Raw genomic sequence first — 24,555 nt, forward strand, 5'->3', positions numbered from 1 at the left:
CGGTTACTCAGTCATTCTACTGGTCAGAATAACTATCCTTGATCTGATACATTTTTTAATCTCTTCTTGATAATATTTTTTCATGATACTTTTTAAGTAGTGCAGTCAACTGAGCCATCAGATACCTTAGTAGAAGTAAATGGAGCCTACTGGCCTGCGCATCCAACATTAAAAACGTTTAACAGATTTTATGTGGCTCGCTTTCAAGGGTTAGGGGTGTGGACTTCCAACAAGCTCAATTCCTGACAGGCGAGAGTGGTTGCCACAGAAACGATGACTCAGACCAACTCAGACTGATCACTGCTTACTGATGTCGTCTGGTTCCAACATGAGGACGTCCATATCACGAAAAGAAAAAGCTGACTGAATTTACTTAATTTTGTTGGAGCCGGAGTAAGCTATTTTCAGTGGGTGACCGACCGACCGAGCGCTCGCTCACTCGCTCCTGTTCTCATATGCAGTCAGTAGGGTTGACTTGTATGGGTACAGGAGCTTTTTGGGTCATCTTGGCCCATGGAGGAATGTAGAGAGGAGTGGTTACATCTTAAGGGGAGCACAGGTGTGTCTTGCAGTTCCCTCGAGGGATGTCATGAAAATGGAATGTACCACTGTCGTGCATGTGATAAGTGTATCGTGAAGTGTTGGGAAGGCTAATGGAATGGGGGAAAAAATGGTGATATTAAAACATTCTAAAGATATTTCCACTTTATTTTCAAGAAATGCTACATAATTACATGATCAAAAGCAGTTCTGATGAACAAGTTTCCTACTTCATTGAGATCAATAATCTGATCCATCTCAGTATGAGTGATAAATCTGTACATGGTACTCCCACCTGAACAAAGCTGCAGCTTCAATACAACATGTGTTTACCAGAATGTAAACAGGATTTGGTACTTGACAAGTACATAAGTGTGCACACGTGCACCGGTTTGTGAATGCTCATACAATGCTCTTGGTCAGAAATGAGCTTGGATTGGGTCTGTGATGAACAAAAGGCAGCGGTTTCCTCACCACCTCCCTCCTGTTTCGCTCACACTGAAGAATCTGCAGAAGAAAAGAAAAAAACTTTACTACAAAAGATCTTAAAGTCCTACAGTATTTTTATGGAACGAATTGAACAGTTTTTAAATTACCATTACACAAGCAATCCGCTTTTGAAGCACCGAAATACAGTTGAAGTCAAAAACAGATTTAATGTTATGTAGTAGGAAAAAATAGATTAAATTGAGGCTTCTATTACCTGAAAGTAAACTGAAGTATTTCAAATAAAATAGGAAAATATTTTGGCAACAAGATACGTCTGAGGATGGTAAATACATTTTCCTTATGATTTACCATTACTTATTTATAAATTTTGTTCTGTGCCAATTATATAAAAATAAAATTTGTGCACTTAGATTTGGATCCTGGATCAGTCCTGTACTGCAAAGAGATCATCCCAGATGGCAAAACCATCATAAATTCGAATGGGGCTAAAAGGTAAGTTTATAAATTCGCGAACAACACAAAAACACGTGTTGGGGATATCCAAAGAAGGTTGTGGGATGCCTCCACAATATGGGGAAAAAAAACGTTTGAGAAATCTTCACAAACATTTACACAGCCGACAAAAGGTTAAGCCTGCAACCACAAGCAAAGTTTTGTTGACCTTTGACATCGAATTAGAAAAATAAAAATCACCTTTAGTGTCTACAAATGCAAACTCCTCCAATGGATTTTGATCTATCGCGTCCAAACTCCTCGAGCCTCTCTGCGACTCTACTTAAAAGATATCTTCTTCATCCTGTACTTGACGGTCAGCGGAGGAATCTTTTCCAAGAGGCTACGGCAGCTTCGCTGTCACACCAACCGCTACAGGAAATCATTCCTACCTCACTCCATTGGACTTTATAACCCAACATTCTTTTGCCATATGATAAACTCATTTGATGTTTGCTTTTCTCAAAGCTGTTTGCTAACTTATTGCTTCCCTGATAGTCACTCTCCGTCAACCGAAAAGCTGGGATCACTAAAGTATTCTTATCTTATCCAAAAAGTCTACTCATCACGTGAACAGGACTATCTAGCTCTTCGCTCAGTCATCCATACGACTTGTCTGCATCTCACCTACTTCGTCTTTAATTACCCTTACGTGTTGGATAGTTGTTCGATACAACCTGTTGCTCGCGGCATCCCCGAAGAAACAAATGTTCATGAACCTTTTCACTGTTCGAGCGGTCTACGACCTTGATATTTGTGCGGACCACCTATGTGATCAGTTCAGGTTTGACTATTTTTCACCCACAGAGAGCCTGTATTCACCCGTAGAGGCGGTTGTGGGTAAGCCCTAAAGCAGCAGTACTTACTAAACTTATTACTATTATTCATTATATTTACAACACCCAGCTTTATCTCAAAATGTTGTGATCAGGATCTAATTTCTCTTTAATTTTGCCAGCAGAGCAAACCCTTTGCTTTTGGTTTTAGTTTCAGAAACGTCTCTCTTCCGAACAGAGTGAGTAGACATTAAGGACTCTCAAGGGAATCCCAATGGCATCCAGAGTGAAGTCACCCTTTAGTGAAAGATGGTTTGGTGTGACCTTCTGACCTGAAGGTAGATGATGATCACTAGGACGCAGATGATCACCGTCACCAGAACAGCCACAGGAGTGCTGGCTGCTGCCAGCGTCGCCTCCTTCTCCCCCTCCTCATGCCGTCTCTGTGCATTCACAGAAGGACAGTCCGGATGCTCTGTTGGTGGAAGCAGAGGTTGGAAATCAGACGGAGCAGCAGGTGATTGTGAACATACCTGGCGGGGGGGGCCTCACCTATCACATGGATGAGCGTGCCGTTTCCAGTGAGCTGCAGGTACGGAGGCGGGTAGAAGGTTTGAATCTTGCAGCGGTAGACGTCTGTGTCTGCAGCTTTCAGATCAGACAGGGTGACCTCCACTGCGCCATCTGCAGTTTGACCTGAGCACTGCACCTGAAACACATCCCAGAGTCTGTACCTCTGCAGATATTCAAACTTTTTTCTTTATTCGTTTTTGTTTTTAATGTTTAGACTGTTGTACATTAATGCTGTTTTTTTTTTATTAAAAAGATTACATTTCCTTAAAAAGCTGCAGCAGCATCATCTGTCCTTGTTTTTCAGTTTATTAATTAAACGATTTTCACCTAAAAATGACAAAAACCTTCATCTTTGTTTAGGAATAAATCCTCGAAGAAGCCCTCACCTGTCCTGGTCTCCCTCCATGAGTCTCCGTTTGGCCTGTGAGGTTAAGGAAGAAGGAGCAGAGCTCCTGATGGCCGTGGAGACCTCTGAGCAGAGTCACTCTGAGATCTTCTAGGTTCATCTCCGGGTGGAAGGTACACCGGATCCGTGCAGTGCCGTTGGTGCTCTCCACCCTGTAGGGCTGCACCACCTTCACAGCTGGAAGGCAAAATGGAATTGAGATGTGTAGGTGCTGTTCAGGTGCTGTGCCTGCTTTAGAGAAAAATCTGGGTCTTAAACTAACACAAGTCTGTTTCCACAACCTTTGCACACACTCCCATCATAAACAAACCACACAAGTCCTTAGTGTAAAAACCGGTCATCATCAAAGTCATAAGAGACCAAACAAATGAGAAACAACACCTTTTTTTCAGTATTTTCGTGTCTTTTTTTGTTTTTGTTTTATTTCAATTAGATTGGTTTTTATTTCTGTCAGCTGAGAGACACAATTTAGGAATAAATTGGGCCTAAATGTGATGTGCTTGAACTAAACTAAGAGTATGCTCTCTATCTATATGTTGTAAAAAAAAAAAAAAGGAACTGATCATAATCAACCTTGTTAGCAGACAAGTACATTTTCTAACAACAAATTATGTTACAAACCACTTTGAAAGCAATTATATCATAAGCTTTTTAAATTTTTAAATAAGTTAAAACTTTGGTCCTGAAAATGAGCTCATTTATTAAATGTGACATTGGTCTTTTGTTACCAGATATTTAAAGGTCAACACAAACATTTTCTTTAAAAAAAAATCAAAAGAGAAATCAATTGAGTTAAAGAAGGTTGACCATCAAAAAGGGAGTTCCACAGGGTTCTAGCATTGGCCCACTTAACATATGAGATATATTCATTATTTTAAGGCTTAAAATAAATTCTATACAAGTTTTTTATGCAGATGTATGAAAACAAATGTAGTCATGTAGTGATACGTTACTCCTAATGTTGATATAAAGATACAATTTCCTTTTCCTAATGCCTTGAGTTGAATAATTGGATGTATCCACAAGATAAATAACATCAAACCAAGACAAACTACAGTAGTTAGTGAGCTTGTCAAGGAGCCTTTTTTCTGCTACTCTGATGGTCACTTGGTAGTATTCACATTTATAAAAAGAAATAAACACACATTTTAAAAGATATTTAAAAAATGTAAGTCACGCAAACTTTTTATTTAATACTTAATTTAAATTGGGGTCAGTTGGAAAAAAAGGGGATACCGCAAGGCTCTTTTCTTGGACTCTTTTTATTTACTTTTTAACTTTATGTCCAACATTTGTTATTTTTATTTTTTTATTTTTTTAAATTAAAGCTCAAGAAAGTATAAATTAATAAAAAATACTTAAACCTGAAGTGATACCTCGGACTAAAGGTTGTCAGAAGTTGTAGAAGGTTAAAAAAAACCCTCAAACTTTGGATTTTGTTAAAGTTTGTATTGATCTACTCTTTTGTAATCATCTTTAGAAAGCTTAAATTGTTGTATCTACTCTCAGTACTGCAGTATCTGTACTCAGGATCACTTTCTGATCTCAGGAATAAAAGGGAACATAAAAACTGAAAAGTCTTCAAAGTCAGCTCCTACTCACCACTGTACAGAGGCAGACAGACACCTAGGACTGTAAGCATCCTCCACCCAAACACACAGTCAGCCACGACCATCCTGCAGTGTTTCACTCAGGCACACAGAAAAACCTCTAATTGTTCACTAACTGCAGCCCAGATCAGCCACTGTCACTGATGTGAAACGTTAAAAAATGCTTCAAAAACAATGAAACTCATCTTTATAGTTGCTCGGCTCTGATGGAAACTGTCGCAGCGCAGGAAATGACGTCAGCCTTTGCCAGTAAAGACAACAGTAACTTTGGCAGCTACAGTTCTGCAGGATCGCAAATTCTGTTTTTTCTTTCAACCAATCTGAATAAAATGTAAATAGTAAGTGTGCTCATTAAAATAAACTTTTGTGGTGTCAGGTTGTTTGTCATGTGTTAGAGACATGGGAGAAGATAAGGAGGGGGTTATAGCTTTTTAGCATTTTCCAGTGTTTTTATGATAGTCTTGCACATCGAGGCTGAAACCTGTGTCCTACTTACCAATAAATACGAACGTAAGGAGAAAAAAAACTTGAAGCAGGATTTCTTCTACATAAAGGTTTGTAAGTCCATCTAAGTTCTTCCCCTTTCCACATGTCTGGATCCCAAATTAACTAATTTGTTTTAAACCCTTGTCAAAGATGAAGAAAATGAAGAAGAAAATGAAGGCAGTCCGTGATTTTTTTGCAGGCAAGCATGCAGAGTGGAAACGAAAGAACACAAAGTACAAGTGGAAATATTTCTTCACGGTGAAATTTTGATTTGAATTTATGCGGCTTCTGAAGTTTCCCTTTGAGGCTGAAATAACACCACGTAAGCTGCAAAAACATAAAACAAGCGAGATCGTAGTCCTGTTATTACCACAGCAGATAGTGAAGATTTCCATTCATCCATCCATTTTCTCAATCTGCTCAATCCCTATAGGGATCATTGGGTGAAGGCGGGGTCGCCAGTCTGCTGCAGAGACACATGACCACACTTTCTCACAGTCACACCTAGTCATCAATGAAGCTGTTAAGCACGTTTTAAACCAGGGGGGCTCATTACGTCGATCACGATCGACCGGTCGATCTTCAAGGACATGAGGGTAGATCGCAGGCCAGCAAAGAGAAATAACCAAAAAATATACATATATATTTCTAAAAAAATCTGTCAGTGAATCAAAAGTCCCTCCGAGAAGCACGAGACTTGATTGACATGGGCACCCCTGTTTTAAACACTGTTGGAGGAGACCAGAGATCCTGGAGAAAAGCCACACATGCATGAGGAGAACATGCAAAGTTTTAAAACGGTCCCAGTTGGGATTTGAACCAGGGTCTTCTCAGGTAAGAATGCCATCAACTATGCCACCGTGCAGCCCATTGGAATTACATTGAACTCTCAAAAATCTATTTTTTTTTAAAAAAGGTGACTAAATGCTGATTAAAAACTAGTAGAAACTAAGAATCAGAATCTCCTGCAGCTTTTGAAAAACCTGTAGATTTCAGCCAAAGGAGAGGGCACCTGTCCAGCAGGTGGTCGTGCAAAAAGACAATGAAGATGTTTACATGGATGGCACAGCATGCAGAAAAAAAGACATGTTTGCATATGTAGAGGCAACGTAAGCAAATCATTGGCTTCCCCTCTGCCCTCCATCTGAACTCCTGCTCTCTCAGCAGGACCAGAAACCTTCTCATCCTGGTTTTCATCTCCTCAACCTGCTGCTTTCTAGCAGACATTTCAGGTCCAGACCAACCAGGAAAAACAGACTTGGGGACATTTTATTTCCCAAAGCTGCCGCCATAAAGAGAGTAAATATGTATTTGTTTTTATTCTATATAATTGTCTGTTATGTGTCCACTTTTAATTAATTTAATTATGCTATGCTGTCACTAAAAGAGTTCTATTCTATTCTATTGTGTGTATTTGTTAATTTCCTGAATCATCAAGTAAATCTTTGATGAAAGTACGATGGGGTCACTGTACCTTACCATGGCGTGTTTGAGTTACAAGACTTTTTCGCTCGCCATTTTCGTAGCATCTGTAATGTTAGGTTGGGGTTGTGAGGGGCTGTAAGCTAGTGGGAGAGCATGTAAACAGAGAGCTCTCAGCAAAGGAGAGGGGAATGAGGCTGAGTGCCCACAACTCAGGGGTGAAATTGTAATGAACTCCTCTGCCTATGAAGAAACTATGTGTAGAAATCAACTCACGTGTTTTAATTTGGGGAAAAAACATCTTAATTATGATTAAAATACCACTGGGAACACATTGAAAATAGATCAAAAGATGATCGGAGTGAGACTTTAAACAATAAAAAAAACACATTTATTGTTGAAGACTGACAAAAAAAAGAAGTATTTTACTTTCCAGCTGATATCATCTTTCCCGTCAGCTGCTGATCATAACGCAGAAAAAGCTGGTTTCTATCAAAAATCCCCAGAATGAGCTTTGCTGCAGTTATTTTTTGATATTTCATCATATTTTACGGTACAAGAAGCTATGAAACAGCAAGCAGACCGCCCTGGAATGTTTGAAAATAAATGTACAATTCAACAACATTAAGAGTTTCTCTCAGAAAACAGTTGGTTTTAATGCTTTTTACGAGTTCAGGATGTGATGTGGAGGCAAACGCAGTCATGTCTGTGCTAAAAATTCTAGAAAGAGAAAAGAAGGAAAATGTTTCAATGCCCCAAAGTTCTGGTTGTAAAAACATAAGTGTTTTTTGTTTTTGTTTCGTATAACTGTTTTTGCGGGGTAAACTGTAAACGGATTTCTGTCTTTGGTGACTGAGTCACCCCCCCCCCCTAAGGTGGGTTTCCCATTTAGGGTTCCCACTAAGGTTTCCCATCAACCCTAACAAGACCCAGAGAAGCTGGAGCTCTCCCAGCTGAGTCAATTTAAGCAGAACTTTGCAGCTTCAAGAAGTTTTTTAGCCTTTTCAAAGATTTCTGATTACAAGAATAAACTTTTTCAGAATAAAGTCCTACGTCACATTCACAATTTCTGAGTGTAAACGGCTGCATCTCGTGCAGAAAATGAAGGGCGATAACTAATTCTGCGAAGGTAACCTCCCACTGGGAGCGTGCTGATGCAGAGATTTTCGGTGCCCTCCTGAAGCTGCTTGTGTCTTTCATGTGGAAACTCTCCGTCGGTTAAGCCTGCAGCGCTGACTAAGGTTACAGTCAGGCCTCCGTTACCCGGAAAGCGGCACCTGCTTTCTGATGCTGTCATTCTTACATTGCACAAAAATCTGGTTTCAGTGTTGTGCCGAAGTATCCAAACCAGAGCGTCAGCATCTTTTTCTAGCCGAAGCAGGCAGGTAGGGCTCGACTAGCAAACCGTTTCCTGCTGAGGTGCATGTGGGAAACTGAATTAACTCAAGAAGTTAACAACTGAATGCACTTTATTAATGGTAAAGCACTTCATTGATAAGTCTAAAGGAAGAAGCCAGAACTTAAACTAGGAACATTTTGCACTTTACCAGACTTAAACGGAGCCCCACAGGCTTACTTAACAGATTTATTTACAAGGATACGTGTGAAAATGATCAGAAGTGGGTGTAACATAGCTGAAGATTTGAAAATGCCAAAAATGGAAAGGGTGAGCCAGACACCAAAATCTACAAACTTCCATAAAACCACCATGAAGTCAGATCTATTTGACTTTTGTAGGAAACTTACCTTGGGATCATACATAATGAAACTTTCAAAAGCTGCCACAAGTAAACTGTCTGTGTTTTGTTTGAAGTCTAAATAGGCTCAGTCGCTTAAATGTCTTAAAGGTCATAAAAACATTTTCCTCAGCTTTTCTTGTTTTGTTTTAAATGAGCATAAATCAGATTAATTCTTCAAAAAACAAATAAAAGTAAAGAGGAGCAGAACACATCAGACTGATCATAATAGCTGCAATTATCCTGAATCTTTTGTATTCAGAGGTCCATGTCATTTCGCCCAACTGTAGATGGTTTGGCTCTCGCAGCACTGTGACCCTGAAAGGGATTCAGGGGTATTCTGAAGAGGGATGGATGGAGATCTACAACCTCCTGACTATCAGAAAAAAAAAGTATTATGCGGTCAAAATTCTTTTAAATCCCCCAAAAGCTGCAATTCTCAGAGTCCCAGCTGTACACATTTGGCATCATTGAAAAGCCCCAAATGTCCTCTGTAGAAACCAAAAGGAGTTCATTCAGTGGGATGCAGAGGTCGCGAGATATTCTGGGTTAGAGATTTCCTATGGACAAATTTGCAAAGCAGAAAATGATGTCCAGTGTGAACGCTGCCGAGCTTTCAATCAACAAATGTCTGTTTTTAACTAGGTCAAAAAAAATGTAATACTAAGAAATTTCCTGCCGTATTTCTGACAAATCTCAATATCATAGGTGTGTAGTTTCGTGTTGAGGAATTTCAAAGTAATCCAGCAATCTCTCATTAAAAACAACACATCACAACCCCAAAAAGTGAGTCATAAAACAAAGACTTTATGCTGACGGATTCAGATCCAGCCCTCATGCCACGCTGCATGCCTTCCAAAAGGTTTGCATTTCGGTTTGCGTTGTAATTTCCGACACGTTCTGCGTTTACAGCTGAGAAGCTGGTTCTCTAGCAGGGAAACATGACGGCTGTGTGGTAAATTGTTGCTCGAACTCATTTTAACTCAGGAAACCGATGTTAGCGGACAAAAAAGGAAACACAATGAAGTCAGTTTCTGCAAACAAAACAAAGGAAGAAAGTCTGTTATTGGGTTTGCATCATCAGTTTTATACGTCGATGGACTGACAAGTGCAGGGCGACCGCTGTTGTTCTTTGACCTTGAAGAAAAATGCTGATGATTGGGATAAATGATTTCATTTTTATTGGTTTTGGTTAATTTTTGAGTTTATTAAGTTTTGTTATTTATGTTTGGATTTTTATCTTGCCAAATAAAAAGGCTAAATGATGGTAAAAGGTTTAAGCTCTGTTAGAAAATAAGCTACCCTCTGAAGCACCACAGTGTCGAGTTGCTGTTAAACACCAAAATTTTTAAGTAAAGAATTACATATGTATGCAGATTTAAAAAAAAAAATATTCAACAACATTGTTATTACCAATATTTGGTATTAAAAGGAATAAGAATGACTTAAAAGCACCAAAGTCATAGAAATTGCCACAATTGAAACTTTCATCTTTAATTCAGGTCAATCTGCTGCAGCAGGAGGATTTTATTCAACATGGTCTATTTTATTTTAAAAGGATCTTGTGTGTGGTGCTGTCAAAGTAAAAGAAGTTAAAATTCTTATAAAATAATATAAAACTTTTCTAATTAAATTGGTGTAATTATTTAAAATATACATTTCATAAATGATCGCTTTAATTTCCATTAAAAAACAAAGTTTATTATTCTAAACTGTAAAGTGAGACTTTGCAGCTACTGCTGGATTTTGGTTTGTAAGAAACTGGACAAAATGTCATCTTTAGTGCTGGAGGTTGCAGACCCCTGAACTAAAGTCTCCAGCTTTGTAGGAGCTTAAGTCACAGTCTGATAATTTGCAGAACAGCTTGGGGTGGGCAAATGAAGCTTCACGAAGCACTGAGGCTTTCCTAATAATTGTTTTGAAAAAATACTTCAATCATTTTGACATCTGGTGGACACCTGAACCCATAGCAACCTCTACAGATCATGACTGAAGCGCTGGCACCGGTTCAACCGTATGACCGCTATAAGAAGTCTTTTTGTGGTCTTTCAGGTGTTTTGTTTATCAAGGATTTCATCATCATTATAATAAAATATTCACATGCTATGCTCCATACTCTAAATACATTCCAGATGAACCCAAAGAATAAATGCAAATCATATATTAAGGTTTAAATGTTGGTTAAGGCAGTGGTGCCTAACCCCCGAGCTGCTTACCGGTATCGGTCTGTGGGACAGTTGGTACCCGGTTGCAGTGGAAAAAAAAAACAGACCTATATTTTTTCTATTTTATTTATAATCTGATTCCAAAGAGAGTTTTATTTCGTAAAGCTCCTGGATTCTCTCCACCACATCCGACTCCTTCTTGAGGCATGTCAAGTCACTCCATCAGGTTTAAAAAACACATCTGCTGCTTTCTTAAAGCGGCTACTCTGACTGCTAATTTGAAGCCCCCAAACTAGCAAAGTTAAACGAAAACAAACGTATTTGGAAAGTGTCTTTAAGTTACTACTGCCTAACTATGTAGCCACAAAGGGGCCCCAGGTCTGGATCTCCCTGTGCCGGTCCCCAGCTCGGATAATAATACATGGTTGTGTCAGGGAGGGCATCCAGCGTAAAAACCGGCGTACGATTCAATGAAAGCTGATTCGCAGAGTGATATACCGAAAGTTAAACAACAACTTTTGGCAGAAAAGAGCCAGGAAGGAAACAGAAGAAAAGCTTTTGACTTCAAAATAAAAGAAATCTGCATTTTTAGAGACAAAAACCAGGAATCTTCACTCCAAATATGGATATATTTTGACAGTTGTTCCCACAGATCAGAATAATGAAAATATTCAGCAACCAGCCGTCTAATGTTACAAGAATGTTGCTAATAAAGTTGTTCAAAGGGTGGATTCACCTATATTATTGTATTATTTTTGTGACTTATTTTCTGTATCTATCCATCACACCTTAAAAGTAGGCTGAAGTTGGCGCCTGATTTTTTTTTTTTTAAAGCTTCCTCCTTGACAATTATGGGTTAAGGGAAAATCTATATCACAGCAGCTGATGTTATTTTACAAAGGATAAAGATAAACTTTACCCTCAAAAGTTAAGAGAAATTGGAAGTTAAAAAACTACGATCAGATGTCCACAACAGCCTTGTACAGGTTGGTCCCTGAAAAAATTGTCTGCCATTAAACCGGTCCATGGCCCAAAGGTTGGGGTGCACAAATGCAAGTTCGCAATCACTGTACGAAGCATCACGTAAGCTCCCTCACACATATTAAACTCTTCTGGTATCCCAAGTCTATGGGATCATAAAAGGAAGTAGCATATACTGGGGGCTCGTCCGGGATTTGTTGACAAAAAAAGCAACTATTTACAAAAACAAACAAACGTAACAAGAACCGAACACAGACACAAAAAACCTTTCCTCCAACAGAAAAAAAGTGCTTAAATCTGACTTCTGCTGCAGCTTCTTCTGTATTCATATCTGCAGAACCTGATTTAAGGGAAAGGTTTAGGAAAAACGGTTGCTGTTTGAGTTTTACGCTATAATCAGATCCTTGGGTTGAAAGGGATCAACAGAGACGAAACCATGTCTGCTGTCGTTCACCTAAAACTGTTTCTTTCCTAACATCGGCTGTGCATTTGTCAATTTGCTTTTCAAAGTTTTATTCAGAAACTTTTGCAATTTGCGGCGACATCTTTATGATCTTGAATTATCACCGACTGAGTCAACCCGTTAGTCTCTGAACAGCTAATCACTGTATTTTCAAATCCTTTTTCCAAGGAAATATTAAAAATGAAACTTGAACATTCATTTTCTTCGATGTGACATTTTCTGTTACGCTTCTATTTTTGCTGCAGATAAAATTCTCTCTAACTAATTAAAATTGGAGAAAAAAATGACAAAAGTATCCAGCTGTCAAAACCAGTTTTCCACTCAAAGACCATGAGCCCAAAAAACAGAATGGTGCCTGCTGTAGTGTTTATACGTGCTTCAGTCAAATAAATGCAGTAAAATTAAAAGTAGGACGGTAAAAATTGCTTTGGAAGACACATCAGAATAACTGGTAAATAAATTGAGTTTTCAGTAAAAACATAAAGTTTTGATTAAACAGGGGTCCAAATAAAACACATAGTAGTGTAGTGAATACATAAAAAAAACTTAAACATTTAACAAACAAACTTAAATATGACAAAACCAAGGCAGCAACATACGAGCGACAAAGCAGACGACCTGAAATGACGACAGCAGTGGCTCATCAACCAAAACCTGCTGTGACTGAGAACAGAACCCTACAAGAACCAAGGGAACAAAACTGACTGATCCAAGGGCATAATCCTCACAGATCCTGTAAGGACTGAGGAGAGCAGAAACTCTAAAGGATAGACGTTCTGCTCATGCACCGAAAAGGTTTCTAGCTTCATTTTTACACCTGAGCAGACGCTGAACCTCCTGCATTTGTCAACATCGGAGAAACAGGCACAACTAGAGACCCGGTTCCTACGGTTCTGCTCATTTTATTGTTCTTGGCATCCAGCAGCTGCTTACATTTAAGATATTTTAATACTAAAACATGTAAACAAAATACTTCAGGTCTGTCTAGTAACTATTAGAACAGAGAAAAGACACTAAGCTACAAAAAAAGAAGAAGAAAAAAAGGAAAACACTAAAAGTGACAAAATCTTTAAAGAATATCCTTTTTATTTTTAGGATGAAACATGTGGCTCATTCACTAAATTAACGTTAGAATCATAAAGGGAATTAAAGCAGCATCTAAAAAACCATGTTGATTCAAAAGCTGCTGATGTTAGAGTTCAGTTTGAACTTTTGCCGTTTGTTTTCAAAGCTCTTTTCCAGTTTACTTAGCAGATCTTTGCAGCTGTTCTAGAGTTTTCCCTGAAGGACCCATCAACAGCTTTCTTCTGGGCTTTTATGGACCCGCTGCAGTCATCTTCTCATCTGTTTGCAAAGCGTTCGCAGTGTTCTTTTCATTGTGATTACGCAGTTTTTAGCCTAAATAATGAAGCATGTGTCGTTTTCCAGGACGTAATTTCTGCAGAGCGGCAGGACTTCATGTGAAATTGTTGTGGGCGGGGCTATTTGCATGGAGCAACCCTCTTCCCCCTTTCCGTTACCCATAACTGAAAGTTCTCCGTTTAAGCGGAGCAGGAAGCTCGCGACCCGGCCAGCGCATTTTCTACGTCACAAAACGATCTTTTTCAAACGACATTTGTTCATCTCCTCCTGATTAAAAAAAAAAACAAAAATAAAGAAAAACCCACAAATGCAATTTGAAATTATTTTCTTTATATAAGGACTCCTTCAATAGAAAAAAATGCAGAGAGAGAGAGGTATCTCTCTCTTTAAAGATAATTATCCTGTCAAAGATGTTGTTAAAAGAATAAATAGGATCTGAAAGGATAAAAATTGATTTAAAAGGATATCAAAAGGTTTAATTACAGTCAGCTCAAGTGTATGTGACGGCATATCTTCCTGCTACTCCGTCACATTGCTCTCAAAGTTAAAAACACCAAAAACACAATTTTCATCAAAATGGGTCTTTAAAGTTGATTACAAGATTCTTTGTTTGTATCGTGCTGCAACAAATAACGGCAACCAAATAAATAGAAAATAAAAAATAGAAAAATATTAAAAAAGATTTAAAAAAAAAGAATTAATCCAGGTTTAAGCTTCTTTTCTATTTTTACTTAGAAAAAAAATTGGTCTGAAAAAGACCATAAGTGTTTTATTCAGCAGACTTGTTTTGCTTCAAAAAATAAAATGTTTTTTGCAAAGTTTTGTCTGTTTATTCAGTCAAATTACATGCAGAAGGGTTCTCCTAACTTTGATCAGTTCATTGAATTGTTATTTTAATTGTTCTTCATATTCTTACGACTATGTAGAATTGTTTATTTCTCCTTTATAGAAATTGTTTTATTTCTTTGATTCAGTTCGGTCTTTAAAGGTCAGATAACAAATTAGGCCTTTTGTGTTTCGGTGAAGATGCTAATGAGTTTGCCATTTCCACTTTGCTCGTTTCTGGTTTAATTCAAACGTTTCTTACGTGCTGCCGGATGAGATGGAGACGCTGGAAGTGGAAATCGAGCAGAAAATCTCAAATACTCAGATTTACTGAAGAGAACGTGCGAGTTCTGCTGAACTGTGGTGTCGAAGGAGCCGTCCGGATTCCTCACCAATGAAGCACTGCTTCTTGTTAACGTCAGCTCCTCTGATTGGCTGCTTTCAGCTGAAGAGGAATTTAAAATGGGTTGCAAACGCCCCACAGTCATTTTGACCTCAATTCAGTCAGCTTTGGTTTGAGTCGAGGAGAATGAACTGCAGCTCCTGCAGATGGAGGAAAATGATGTGTCAAACTCAATATGAATGAAAGAAACGTAGAGAAGATAATGAATATATTTCAACGTGAAGGCGCAGACGTTTGGTCCAGGTTTTGTAGAACGTTTGCACGCCTGGCTGCGATCGTGGGTTAGATTGCTGGATGAGACTCGAGGTGCCTCCGCAGGTGGATGAACCACATCCTGAGTTCTGCAAATGCCACACACATGATCAGAGACGCTGGATTCACAGTCAACACATCATCCTGAAGGCTGACATCCTGACAAGTCCTTTGACTTTAACCAACAGCAGACGATGAGGAGCTCTGATCTTTTTGCATGTAATAAACCTAAATTCCTAAACAGAAGACTGTGACTGAAGTTTCTTGTGCATTTTTCTTCAGCATTTGTCGGTGTTGCTGCAGATCTGAAGAACCGGCTAAACGAAGACGCTGCTGTTCCATATGGGTGATGTGCAGACTGCACGCATTGCTTCTCCTTATGGTGGGAAGCTTTTGCAGAAAACATCCAAATAAAACAAGGTTTCATGTCCATGCTCAGCACAGGAACGAGGCTCTTTATCCTCTCCTGATCTCTGGCTGTAGTGGTGCAGCAGATTTACAGAAACGTGGCGCTGTCTCATTGTAACAAACGCAGCAATCCTGTGTTTTTTGGTGAATATTGTGTCCACCTGTGGAGACCAAAAGTAGGTGGATTTGGGCTTGAATCTCAGTCATTTCTTATTCTTTGAGCTTGATAGAGATTGCAGGTCCTGATGGAACCATTTTACAGAGCAAGAAAAGTAACGAAAGCAGCAAAACCAGTGTGAACTCCAAGCAGAAACAGAAGATGAAAACCCGTCAGGCTGAGAGCAGCTGCTGCAACAAGCAAAGATGCTTTTACCCTTTCATAATGCTCAAACTCGTGTGAAAACAGCCACAGGAAGCTGTTCATCTGCATGCTGCTAAAAGGATCATAGCATCAGCTTAAAACAGGGAATATCTGTCAGAAAATAAAGACACCATGACATTGTTGTTGGTGGAAGAAGATCTTTTCCGTGTAGATTATAGAGCATTTGACTGTCCCAGAAATGTGTTGATGGGTAAGAAAAATCCACCAATATGTTCTCTAGGCGTGGAAGATGTCCCATCTGTAGGTGTTCTCCTACTAGTGCCTTAAAATGATTCAACAAAAACATTAACTGATCAGGACTTTGGGACAGGAGAAGTCTGATGTTTTGGAAATCTGGAGATTTTGGATTTCGATTTAGCAGAAAAGGACCTTTCTCAATGAAAAATTGTGGTTTTCTTGCAACTGAATCCGTCCACGAGTTTCATAATGCAAGTCAAAAGTTAGAATTTCTGCAGAACATCTCTTTAATTTCTGAAAACTTGAACTTTCGTGTTCCGGTGCTCCTAAACAGAAGCTGCTGTTTATAGATAGACCATCAGCAGTTTTCAAGCTCTCAGAGTCATTCTGAAAGTCGTCAATGACTCTGACGTGACTCCAGCGAGGACAAAAACTCCTCTTACCTGCGTTCCTCCAGACAGCCTAGACTCTGAGTGCGATGGCCGTCTGTGAAGGTCTCAGCTGCTGGAAGATGGGAAGAGATTTGGCCGTTTGTGGTGAGAGTCTGTCAGACGCACTTTAACCGGCACCATCTCTGCAGAGAAGGTGAGGCTGCATGTAAATTCACAGGAACACTTCCTGCATGAAGCTGTGAAACCAGCGTTCTCACACACGAGCCGACATGAAGAGCAGATCTATAGAACCACCATAGAATGAACTGTCCACTTCTTTCGAACCATCAGCTGACACGTTTCAGTCTGAAAGGGTCACAAAGACCCTCCTGCAGCTTTTTGTCTGAAGAACCGCGGTTAGAAGATTGAAAGATGTACGGACCTAAATTAACTAAATTAAGCCACGAGGGGGCTCAAGCCATGGTCTTAGTGAGCTGGTCCCAAGCAGGGATCAATGTGTCAGGAGGGGTATCCGATGTGAAATCTTTGCCAAACCAAATATGTGAATCAGACTTATGATACCCCTGATTTGCTGTGGCAATGCCTTAAGGAATACAGAGCAAGGAGAGGCAAAATGTAAAGTAGTTATTTCAGTTCCCCTAATAAAATTACCACAAGCTTTATTGGAAGCTCATGTCTGGCATCATTGCAACTAAGATAAATAGGCACATGGTTTAAAACATGAGCAACACACAGAAGGGCATTGGTAGAGACTCCAGAGGAGCCAAACACCAACTCCTGGTTGACAGAACAGTCGCTCAAGACTGCAGGTCACGACACACCAACCTGTGCACAGCCGGAATTGATTACAAGAAGGCCTATGACTCAATGCCACACACGTGGATCACTGAATGCTTGGAGCTGTACAACATCAACAAGACTCTAAGAGCCTTCATAGGAAACTCAATGAAGCTGTGAAAAACCACCCTTGAAGCCAATGGGAAGCCACTTGCACAAGTGTCCATCAAATGTGAGATATACCAAGGTGATGCTCTGTCCCCACTGCTGTTCTGCATAGGTCTGAACCCCCTCAGCCAAATAATCAACAAGACTGGCTATGGATACCGACTCAGAAATGGGGCCAACATCAGTCACCTCCTCTACATGGATGACATCAAGCTATATGCTAAGAGCGAGCGTGACATTGACTCCCTGATCCACACCACCAGGATCTACAGTACTGACATTGGGATGTCATTCGGGCTCGAGAAATGCAGCCAGATGGCGACAAAGAGAGGCAAGGTAGTCCACACAGGAGGGGTCTCACTCCCAGAAGGAACAATAGCAGACATCGAGGACAGTTACAAGTACCTTGGAATTCCACAGGCAAATGGCAACCTGGAGCAGGCAACAAGGAAAGCTGCAACAGCTCAATACCTCCAACGAGTAAGGCAAGTCCTGAGAAGCCAGCTCAACGGCAAGAACAAGAACCGGGCAATAAACAGCTACGCACTGCCAGTTATCAGATACCCTGCTAGAATAATAAGACGGCCAAAGGAAGAGATACAGACCACGGATGTTAAAACACGAAAGCTCCTCACCATGCATGGAGGGTTCCATCCCAAATCCAGCACCCTGAGACTGTATGCTAGCCGCAAGGAAGGAGGCCGAGGACTAGTGAGCGTAGAAGCCACTATCCAGGATGAAACATCCAAGATCCATGAGTACATCAAGCTCAAGGCCCCAACTGACAGTGTGCTCAGTGAATGTCTCAGGCAATGGAGAGCAGAGGATACAGTGCTGGAGCTGAAGACTTACGAGTTAAAGGAGAATTTCGCTGTGAATTAACTATGAAACCTTTAGTGAAGTGCTCAGGAGTATTCCCTTCACCAAAAAGTATTTTGATGGTGATGATGTGATGAAAATGTTCACTTTCAATACACAGGTTTACACTCTCATCCCCATCTGTGGGAGTTTTCCTCCAAACCCGGCAGCAGCCGTCGCTGCCATGGTGTTTAAAATAAAAATACGTTTTTTCAGTATTAGCAAATGTCAGTTACCACCTATGAACTCGCATGATTCATTTACATACCTGAACTGAAGGCTTAAGAAGGGAAAAACCCCAAAACACAAGCAGCCAAACACAATAATCAGATTAAAAGTAAAGACAAAATCAGCGATGACACACTGAGCGCACAATTTAGCACCACCACTAGAGGTCAGCGAAGAAGGATAGAGTTCATTTCTAAATGTTGAATGGATGAATGGGTTTAATTCTGGGTTGTGCAGACGTGAAGATAAATTGGCATCAACTTCTTTAGGAACCTGAGCTGTAAAAAAAAAAAGAAAAAGAAAAAAAAGACATTTGGCGACAGAAAAGTCAAACTGAAAACAACCAGGTGGAGGTTTTTTATTCTGGTTTTCCATTGACGGTCCGTGAGAGTTGTCAGGGGGACGTCCCTCTTCTGTTTGCTAAGGCAGACGGTTACCGTGGTGACGCCATTGTTACAGTCTGCCTTTCTGTGGGCGTTTCGACTTGCAACCTCTGATACTCAAAGTGAGGTTTGAGGTTTGAAATTTGGATCGTTGATGTGAAAACTTCAGGGGAAACATCATTTCTGAGGTTTCAGGACATTCCCACACAGGTCAGCACACATACCTGCAAACGTTCACATGCACGCACATGCAGACACATGAAAACAAGCACACACATGTACACTCGTAGAGACACGCACAAACATGTAGACACAGACATGCACACACATGTAGACACATGCACAAACATGTAGACACATGCACACAAGCACACACATGTACACATGTAGAGACATGCAAAAACATGCAGACAACAAATTTGCAGACACAGACATGCACACACATGTACACATGTAGACACATGAACACACATGTAGACACATGCACACACATGCAGACACATGCACACACATGCAGACACATGCACACACATGTAGACACATGCACACACATGTAGACACATGCACACACATGCACACACATGCACACACATGCACACACATGTAGACACATGCACACACATGTAGACACATGTAGACACATGTAGACACATGTAGACACATGTAGACACATGCACAAAATCAGCTGCAGCTGTCCCCATCTCTAATCGCCTCTTTTGGCAAAAGGTAATCTCGTCTAAAAGAAACTTTTATTGTTTCTTAACTTCACTTTTGGTTTTGTAGCTTTAGCCTTATTAAGACTTTTAAAACAAAACTGTTTTTTTCTTTATTGAGAGATTTAACAAAGCAAACACTTCTATAGTTTTTTTCCCCCTGAAACCATGAGGTTCAACGGAAGAATGTCTCTCTAAAAACAAGTTAAAAAAATGTTAAAATCTTTTTTAATAAGTTTGTTTTTCTCTTAACTGAACAAAATCTACCTATAAAACAAGTAAAATCTGTCTTGTGATTTCCAGATCTTTTAAAACAAACTTAATCCTGACATTAGCTATAAACAGTAATATTTAGATATATTACTCTGGCAATTGGAAAGATAAGTTCCTAAAATAAATGTATATTGTTAAAAAAAGGTTTTACATCTTTAAATTAGGTAAATATGTGCCAATATTCTTTCTCCAAAAAAAGTAAATTTTAAGCCAAAAAAAAAGTCCAACTGTCCTTATTCTAATTAAAATAAGACAGGAGTGACAAATTTTAGGATAAAGTTCTATGTAAGTTAGTCAAACAAACTGGTTTCATTAGAGGCATTACTTAAAATGAGATGATCAAATGAAAATTTTCTTAAAACAAGTCACTACAAACAAAAGTTAATAGTCAGTTTTGTCTTGTATCAAGTGTGAAAAGAATACTTTGGGGTCTTTGTCGTTTTTTGCAGTGCAATCCAAACAAAACCCCCACAGCTGTGACTCTGTCATTGTTGGAGGTTATTTTCGTTTAAATCCATTATATTTTTTAGTAAAGCATGCTCTGATCGCTGACAGATGCAGGTTTCATGTTATTACAACGGCTGAGTTCATAAAAATAAACGCCAGGCTGAACTAAATTTCTATCAGTTTTTTCAGTAGAAACTTCCTGCATGACTCCGTTTCTGCAGAAGAGGGCAGCATTGTACACATTACCCCAGAAGCTCATCTCACATAAAAAAACATCTGGATTATACCAAATTTTATGGATAAATATCAATTTCTTGAAAGCTACAATTGAACTCTGAAAACGTAACATGAATTGAAAGACCCTTTCACACCATAAGTCAAACATGGAGGTGACAGTGTCATGATCTGGAGCTGTTGAGTTTTTTTAATTCAATTCTATGCTTAACTGGCTGAGACCAGTTTTTATGACGATTAACAATTCTTGCCGTTATTTTCCTTGCAGTGTGATGGAATAAGAGCAAAACAAGTAAAACTCAATTCTTCTGCTTGTGAACCGTGTGTGCGATTGATTAGCATTACATAGGCTAGCTTTTTAGTTATCAAGTTATACACTGACCACTCAGATGCCTCAATAAAACCATGTGATCTCAAGTTAAATGTTCAAAACGTTCAATGACCGATTCACTTTTAAGTAGGCGAGTTCCAACAAGCTCACTCCTGATTGGCAAGAGTGGTTGCCAGAAATGTCGACTCGGACCAATCACCGCTTACTGACGTTGTCTGGCTCCAACACAGCGGCGTCCGTATATCAAAGAAATGCCGGTTGAATTGACTTCATTTCACTGGAGCCAAACCTAAACTATAAAGTACATTTTCAAAAACCAATTCGCTTTCAAAAATATTTCTTAAGGGGATTTTCTTGTATTTTAATTAACTGAAATTCATTAAAAACAAACGTTTTCTATGGGTGACGTCACACTCTGTCCAGTTCTCACATACAGTCAATAGTACTTACAAGTTAAACATAAATTACAGGTGTTTTAAACTCCCTGACAACTCTCATGATTTAAAGGAAGAGAGAAACAGAGACATTTTCAACCCAGGTATTTTGTGGGAATAACGTCAGGTCTGGCTGTTTTTAATTGCCCACAAATGTCATATTTTGGTCATAAATTCATGGACGTTTGCCACACGATCAGCCTTTTCAGTTAAATTACAGGATTTGCTAAGGACTATGAGGGGGAAAGCTGCACCTGAGCATGGCCCTACATCTTCTATCACGGTGAGGTTCCATGAAAGAACCTCCGTTCCCCTCAGGAGAACCGTGGGGCCCTGAAGAAGTGTGTTCCTTTAAGACATTTAAAACTCTGTTTAGGAGGTCTTCAGTAAAAATAGCAGAGGGGGTGTGGGAGAGTGCCCGGCCAGGAGCTGAAACTCAACCCCTGAGCATGTGTTGAGCCCCCGCGCGCAGCCTCGTGCTGAGTTCAGGGAAGAAACGGAGACTCTGGCTGGTTGTAGTTTTAGTACTTATTTACACTCGTTTAAAATATGTGAATAAATGCGTTTATATTTGTTAGTGGTTGCTAGTGATGTTGAAGTGAAGGATTCTGGGTGATTTGTATCGTTCATGCCTGTGGTTGTAAAATATTGAAATCTCCGACAGCCCTGAAACGCATCTTCTTAGAGGGACTTTGAAGTCTCTCTGTGGGACAGTAAACGCATCAAGTGCTTGGGTCCTAGAATTAAATTGTAATCAAAAAAATATATTTTGTTTATTTCCTTAGTGTGTTTATTTTTCCATTAATTTGATCTTTTTAGCCCGTTTTTGTTTTTTTCTCTGAGCTCCAGATGCTGCTGCCCCCCCACCCCCCACCCCTACGGCGGCGGGGGGGAGCGGATGTTTGACAATGACCGGCCGCGGCTCGCGCTCTTTCCTCCTCTGTAACGGGACTTATTAACCTCACGTGAGAGCTCGGGAGCACCGAACCGGACCGCCGAACCGTCCCTGGCGGAGACAGAAGCAGACATGGGCACGCAGGGAACGGGACGCAAACGGTCCACCAAGAAGGAGCGCGCGACGGCGGAGGACGAGGCTCTGAACCTCATTGCGAGAGAGGTGAGAGGCGGGCAGCTCCGTTCCAGTTCGGTTCGGAAAAACGAGGCTTTCACGGCTGTCACGTGGTGCGAGCGCAAAAGTTTGGGGTTTTCAAGAGCCTCAAGTGTGTAGACAAATAATAAAAAAGCAAAAATGACCTGGTTGGATAAATGACAGCTGATTAAACACACATATGTTCCCCTGTCTGCATGTTTCCAATTGAAAAAAAAAGGCATTTGACAAATTAATTCAGAAAAGTCAGTTTCAACTGAAACTCCTTAATGTACATTGTCTCACCACGAATCATAATTGTGGACACCTGACTTTTATGAAGGAGATCAGTTTACGTCGTAAAGATCTATTTTACAGCAGCCCTACGACTTCCAGTTCCAAAGCAGTTAAAAATCAGAACCATCTGGAGCCAGGTCACTTCATAAAGTAACCACTAGGGGGGGTGTTACAGAAACTTGCCACTTCAATGAGAATATAGCCTTTCGTACAAAAAATTCCTAAATTCTGGTTTAATTTATGTTATAGATTACACTCGAGAGTGTTGACCTGTAGTCGTCAAGCGGCGGCTGTAGAAAAACCCAATCTGGTGATGTTCCTATATCTGACAGTGGCCTGTCCCTCTTATTTACCTAATGTTTACCAATCAAAGGTTTGTCTGTTTGAAGTATGGTTCCAACAGCTGACAGTTAATGTTTAGTTGTGTTGACATGGCTAAAGAAGGAGAAACTTTAGACCTGAAAAAACCAATATCACATCTGTCTTGTGTGACGTTACTCCAAACACGGTTATTGTGCGTTCAGATGACCACTTTCAATGGAAATTCTATATAATCGTGCATTTGAGGCTTCCACGTTCAAAACTCTTGCGTTCTCGCATCGCTACACAAGTTTTTAAGTCTGTTTTCAGGCTCTTCAAACAAAACCCACAGCTGTTGAGCGGACGTCGTAAGTTTAAATACTAGTTGAACTTTGACCAATCAGGAACTCTGATTTGGTAGCGACATACGAGTAGCACTAATTCACAGAAGTGCCATACATTTGAAAATTGATCATTGAGTAGAAATGAATAATTTGTGCCCGGCCAGAATCCTATGACACCAACTCTTTCATATATCAGAATAGAGCCATGAAAGAAAAAGCCTTTGAGATTTCTCAGCAAGCCTCTTCCAGCTGTAGGGACATGCGCTAGTATTGGGTAGCGACGGTCCAGTGTGAACACTGCAGCTAAAAGCGCATTTAAGAACCCACGTTCAGCCTGTTCTTGAATGCGTGACACATCACTGGTGTGAATGAAGCAAAATACAAACCAGTGGGAGGCATTGCACAACCTTAGACCGTGCTCCTAAAATAATGACGCCATAGCTTCAGTGTAATGGAAAAGTCAAAGGAGTCTGCGAAATTGTCCTTTTGGCTTTAATCTTTAAGTTTAGTAAACTGTGGTAAGACGGTCCATCGTTGGGAGACAGTATGGCACCCAGGCGTCCAAGTAAAGACGAATTCGGTTCAACCAGTTTTGAAGTAAGTGACGTAAATCCAAAACACCGTCAGAGGGGCTAAACATATTACTTTATGAATACGTTTATATTCCACTCAATGTCTTTTTGGTAACGACACACAAAATGTAAAATTAGGAGCCGATTGAGATGTTGAAATGGGTTTGCTAACGTCATGTTCCCAAATTTGAAGCAAACTCTTTAAAATCAATTGTTGCAATTCTTCAAATAACCAGTAGAGGGTAGTTTCAGAAATGAGTAATTTCTATAAAGTCTAAAAAAGTCATTTTACATTTCATTTCTCCATTGTAGAATCCAACGGAGCCTCAGAGATGATCAATTCGGTGTACATAAGTCTATGGGTTGACTACATCGTTGGTGGGTTTTCATCCACCCGTCCATTATCTCCTCTTTATCAAAGAGACAGCTGTGTCAATAAGTACAGACCTCCCTCTCTAAGGCCAACTCCGTTTGCTATTGACCCCTATTGTGTTGACAACAGAACAAACATGTCTAAGATGTATAGTATCTTAAGCAGGTAAAATGTATTTTTGTCCATAGAACAGTAATCTGTTCCAAATTTGTGACTACAATTTGTAGGAAAAGACCAACTGTGAACATGACCTCTGACCTCCCTAAGGGTCAAAATGTGACAGCACCAACTAACTTGACTTCTGTATAGCATTTGCAAGCTTCCGATGTTGGATTATATCTACAAACTGGTCATGAAGTTAACTAAATATAGACCTATGAGCGATCGCAAGTTAAAAACACGAATGTTCGTCTGCTGGAAAGAGTTATTTCACAG

The 24,555-nt window shown here is 39.9% G+C and overlaps 2 protein-coding genes across 9 annotated transcripts in view; one reads left to right on the plus strand and one right to left on the minus strand.

The window, feature by feature from the left end:
• Positions 1 to 690: 690 nt before the first annotated feature.
• The window catches only part of LOC101173752 (cytotoxic T-lymphocyte protein 4), a 32,938-nt gene continuing 9,073 nt past the window's right edge, over positions 691 to 24,555 (minus strand). Inside the window, exons 3-9 of one of the 4 annotated variants that reach the window (XM_023950469.1) lie at positions 16,353 to 16,483; positions 14,923 to 15,031; positions 14,680 to 14,830; positions 3,218 to 3,414; positions 2,811 to 2,967; positions 2,591 to 2,733; positions 691 to 1,047 (exon numbers count right to left, since the gene is read on the minus strand). In XM_023950469.1, the coding sequence (XP_023806237.1) occupies positions 943 to 1,047; positions 2,591 to 2,733; positions 2,811 to 2,967; positions 3,218 to 3,337 (525 nt within the window). In that variant the 5' untranslated portion in view covers positions 3,338 to 3,414; positions 14,680 to 14,830; positions 14,923 to 15,031; positions 16,353 to 16,483 and the 3' untranslated portion in view covers positions 691 to 942. Of the gene's footprint in view, positions 1,048 to 2,590; positions 2,734 to 2,810; positions 2,968 to 3,217; positions 3,415 to 4,839; positions 6,396 to 14,679; positions 14,831 to 14,922; positions 15,032 to 16,352; positions 16,484 to 24,555 lie in introns of those variants that run through there. The other 3 variants (XM_020712943.2, XM_011489989.3, XM_020712944.2) reach the window with 3 other exon arrangements.
• Positions 21,662 to 24,555, plus strand: part of LOC101173988 (leucine-rich repeat flightless-interacting protein 2) — a 33,504-nt gene continuing 30,610 nt past the window's right edge. Inside the window, exon 1 of one of the 5 annotated variants that reach the window (XM_023950467.1) lies at positions 21,662 to 22,264. In XM_023950467.1, coding sequence (XP_023806235.1) covers positions 22,175 to 22,264 — 90 coding nt within the window. In that variant the 5' untranslated portion in view covers positions 21,662 to 22,174. The remainder of the gene's footprint in view (positions 22,265 to 24,555) is intronic. The other 4 variants (XM_023950466.1, XM_023950465.1, XM_023950464.1 and 1 more) reach the window with 4 other exon arrangements.

The sequence above is a fragment of the Oryzias latipes genome, chromosome 21 (genome assembly GCF_002234675.1).
Source record: "Oryzias latipes chromosome 21, ASM223467v1".
Lineage (NCBI taxonomy): Eukaryota > Metazoa > Chordata > Actinopteri > Beloniformes > Adrianichthyidae > Oryzias > Oryzias latipes.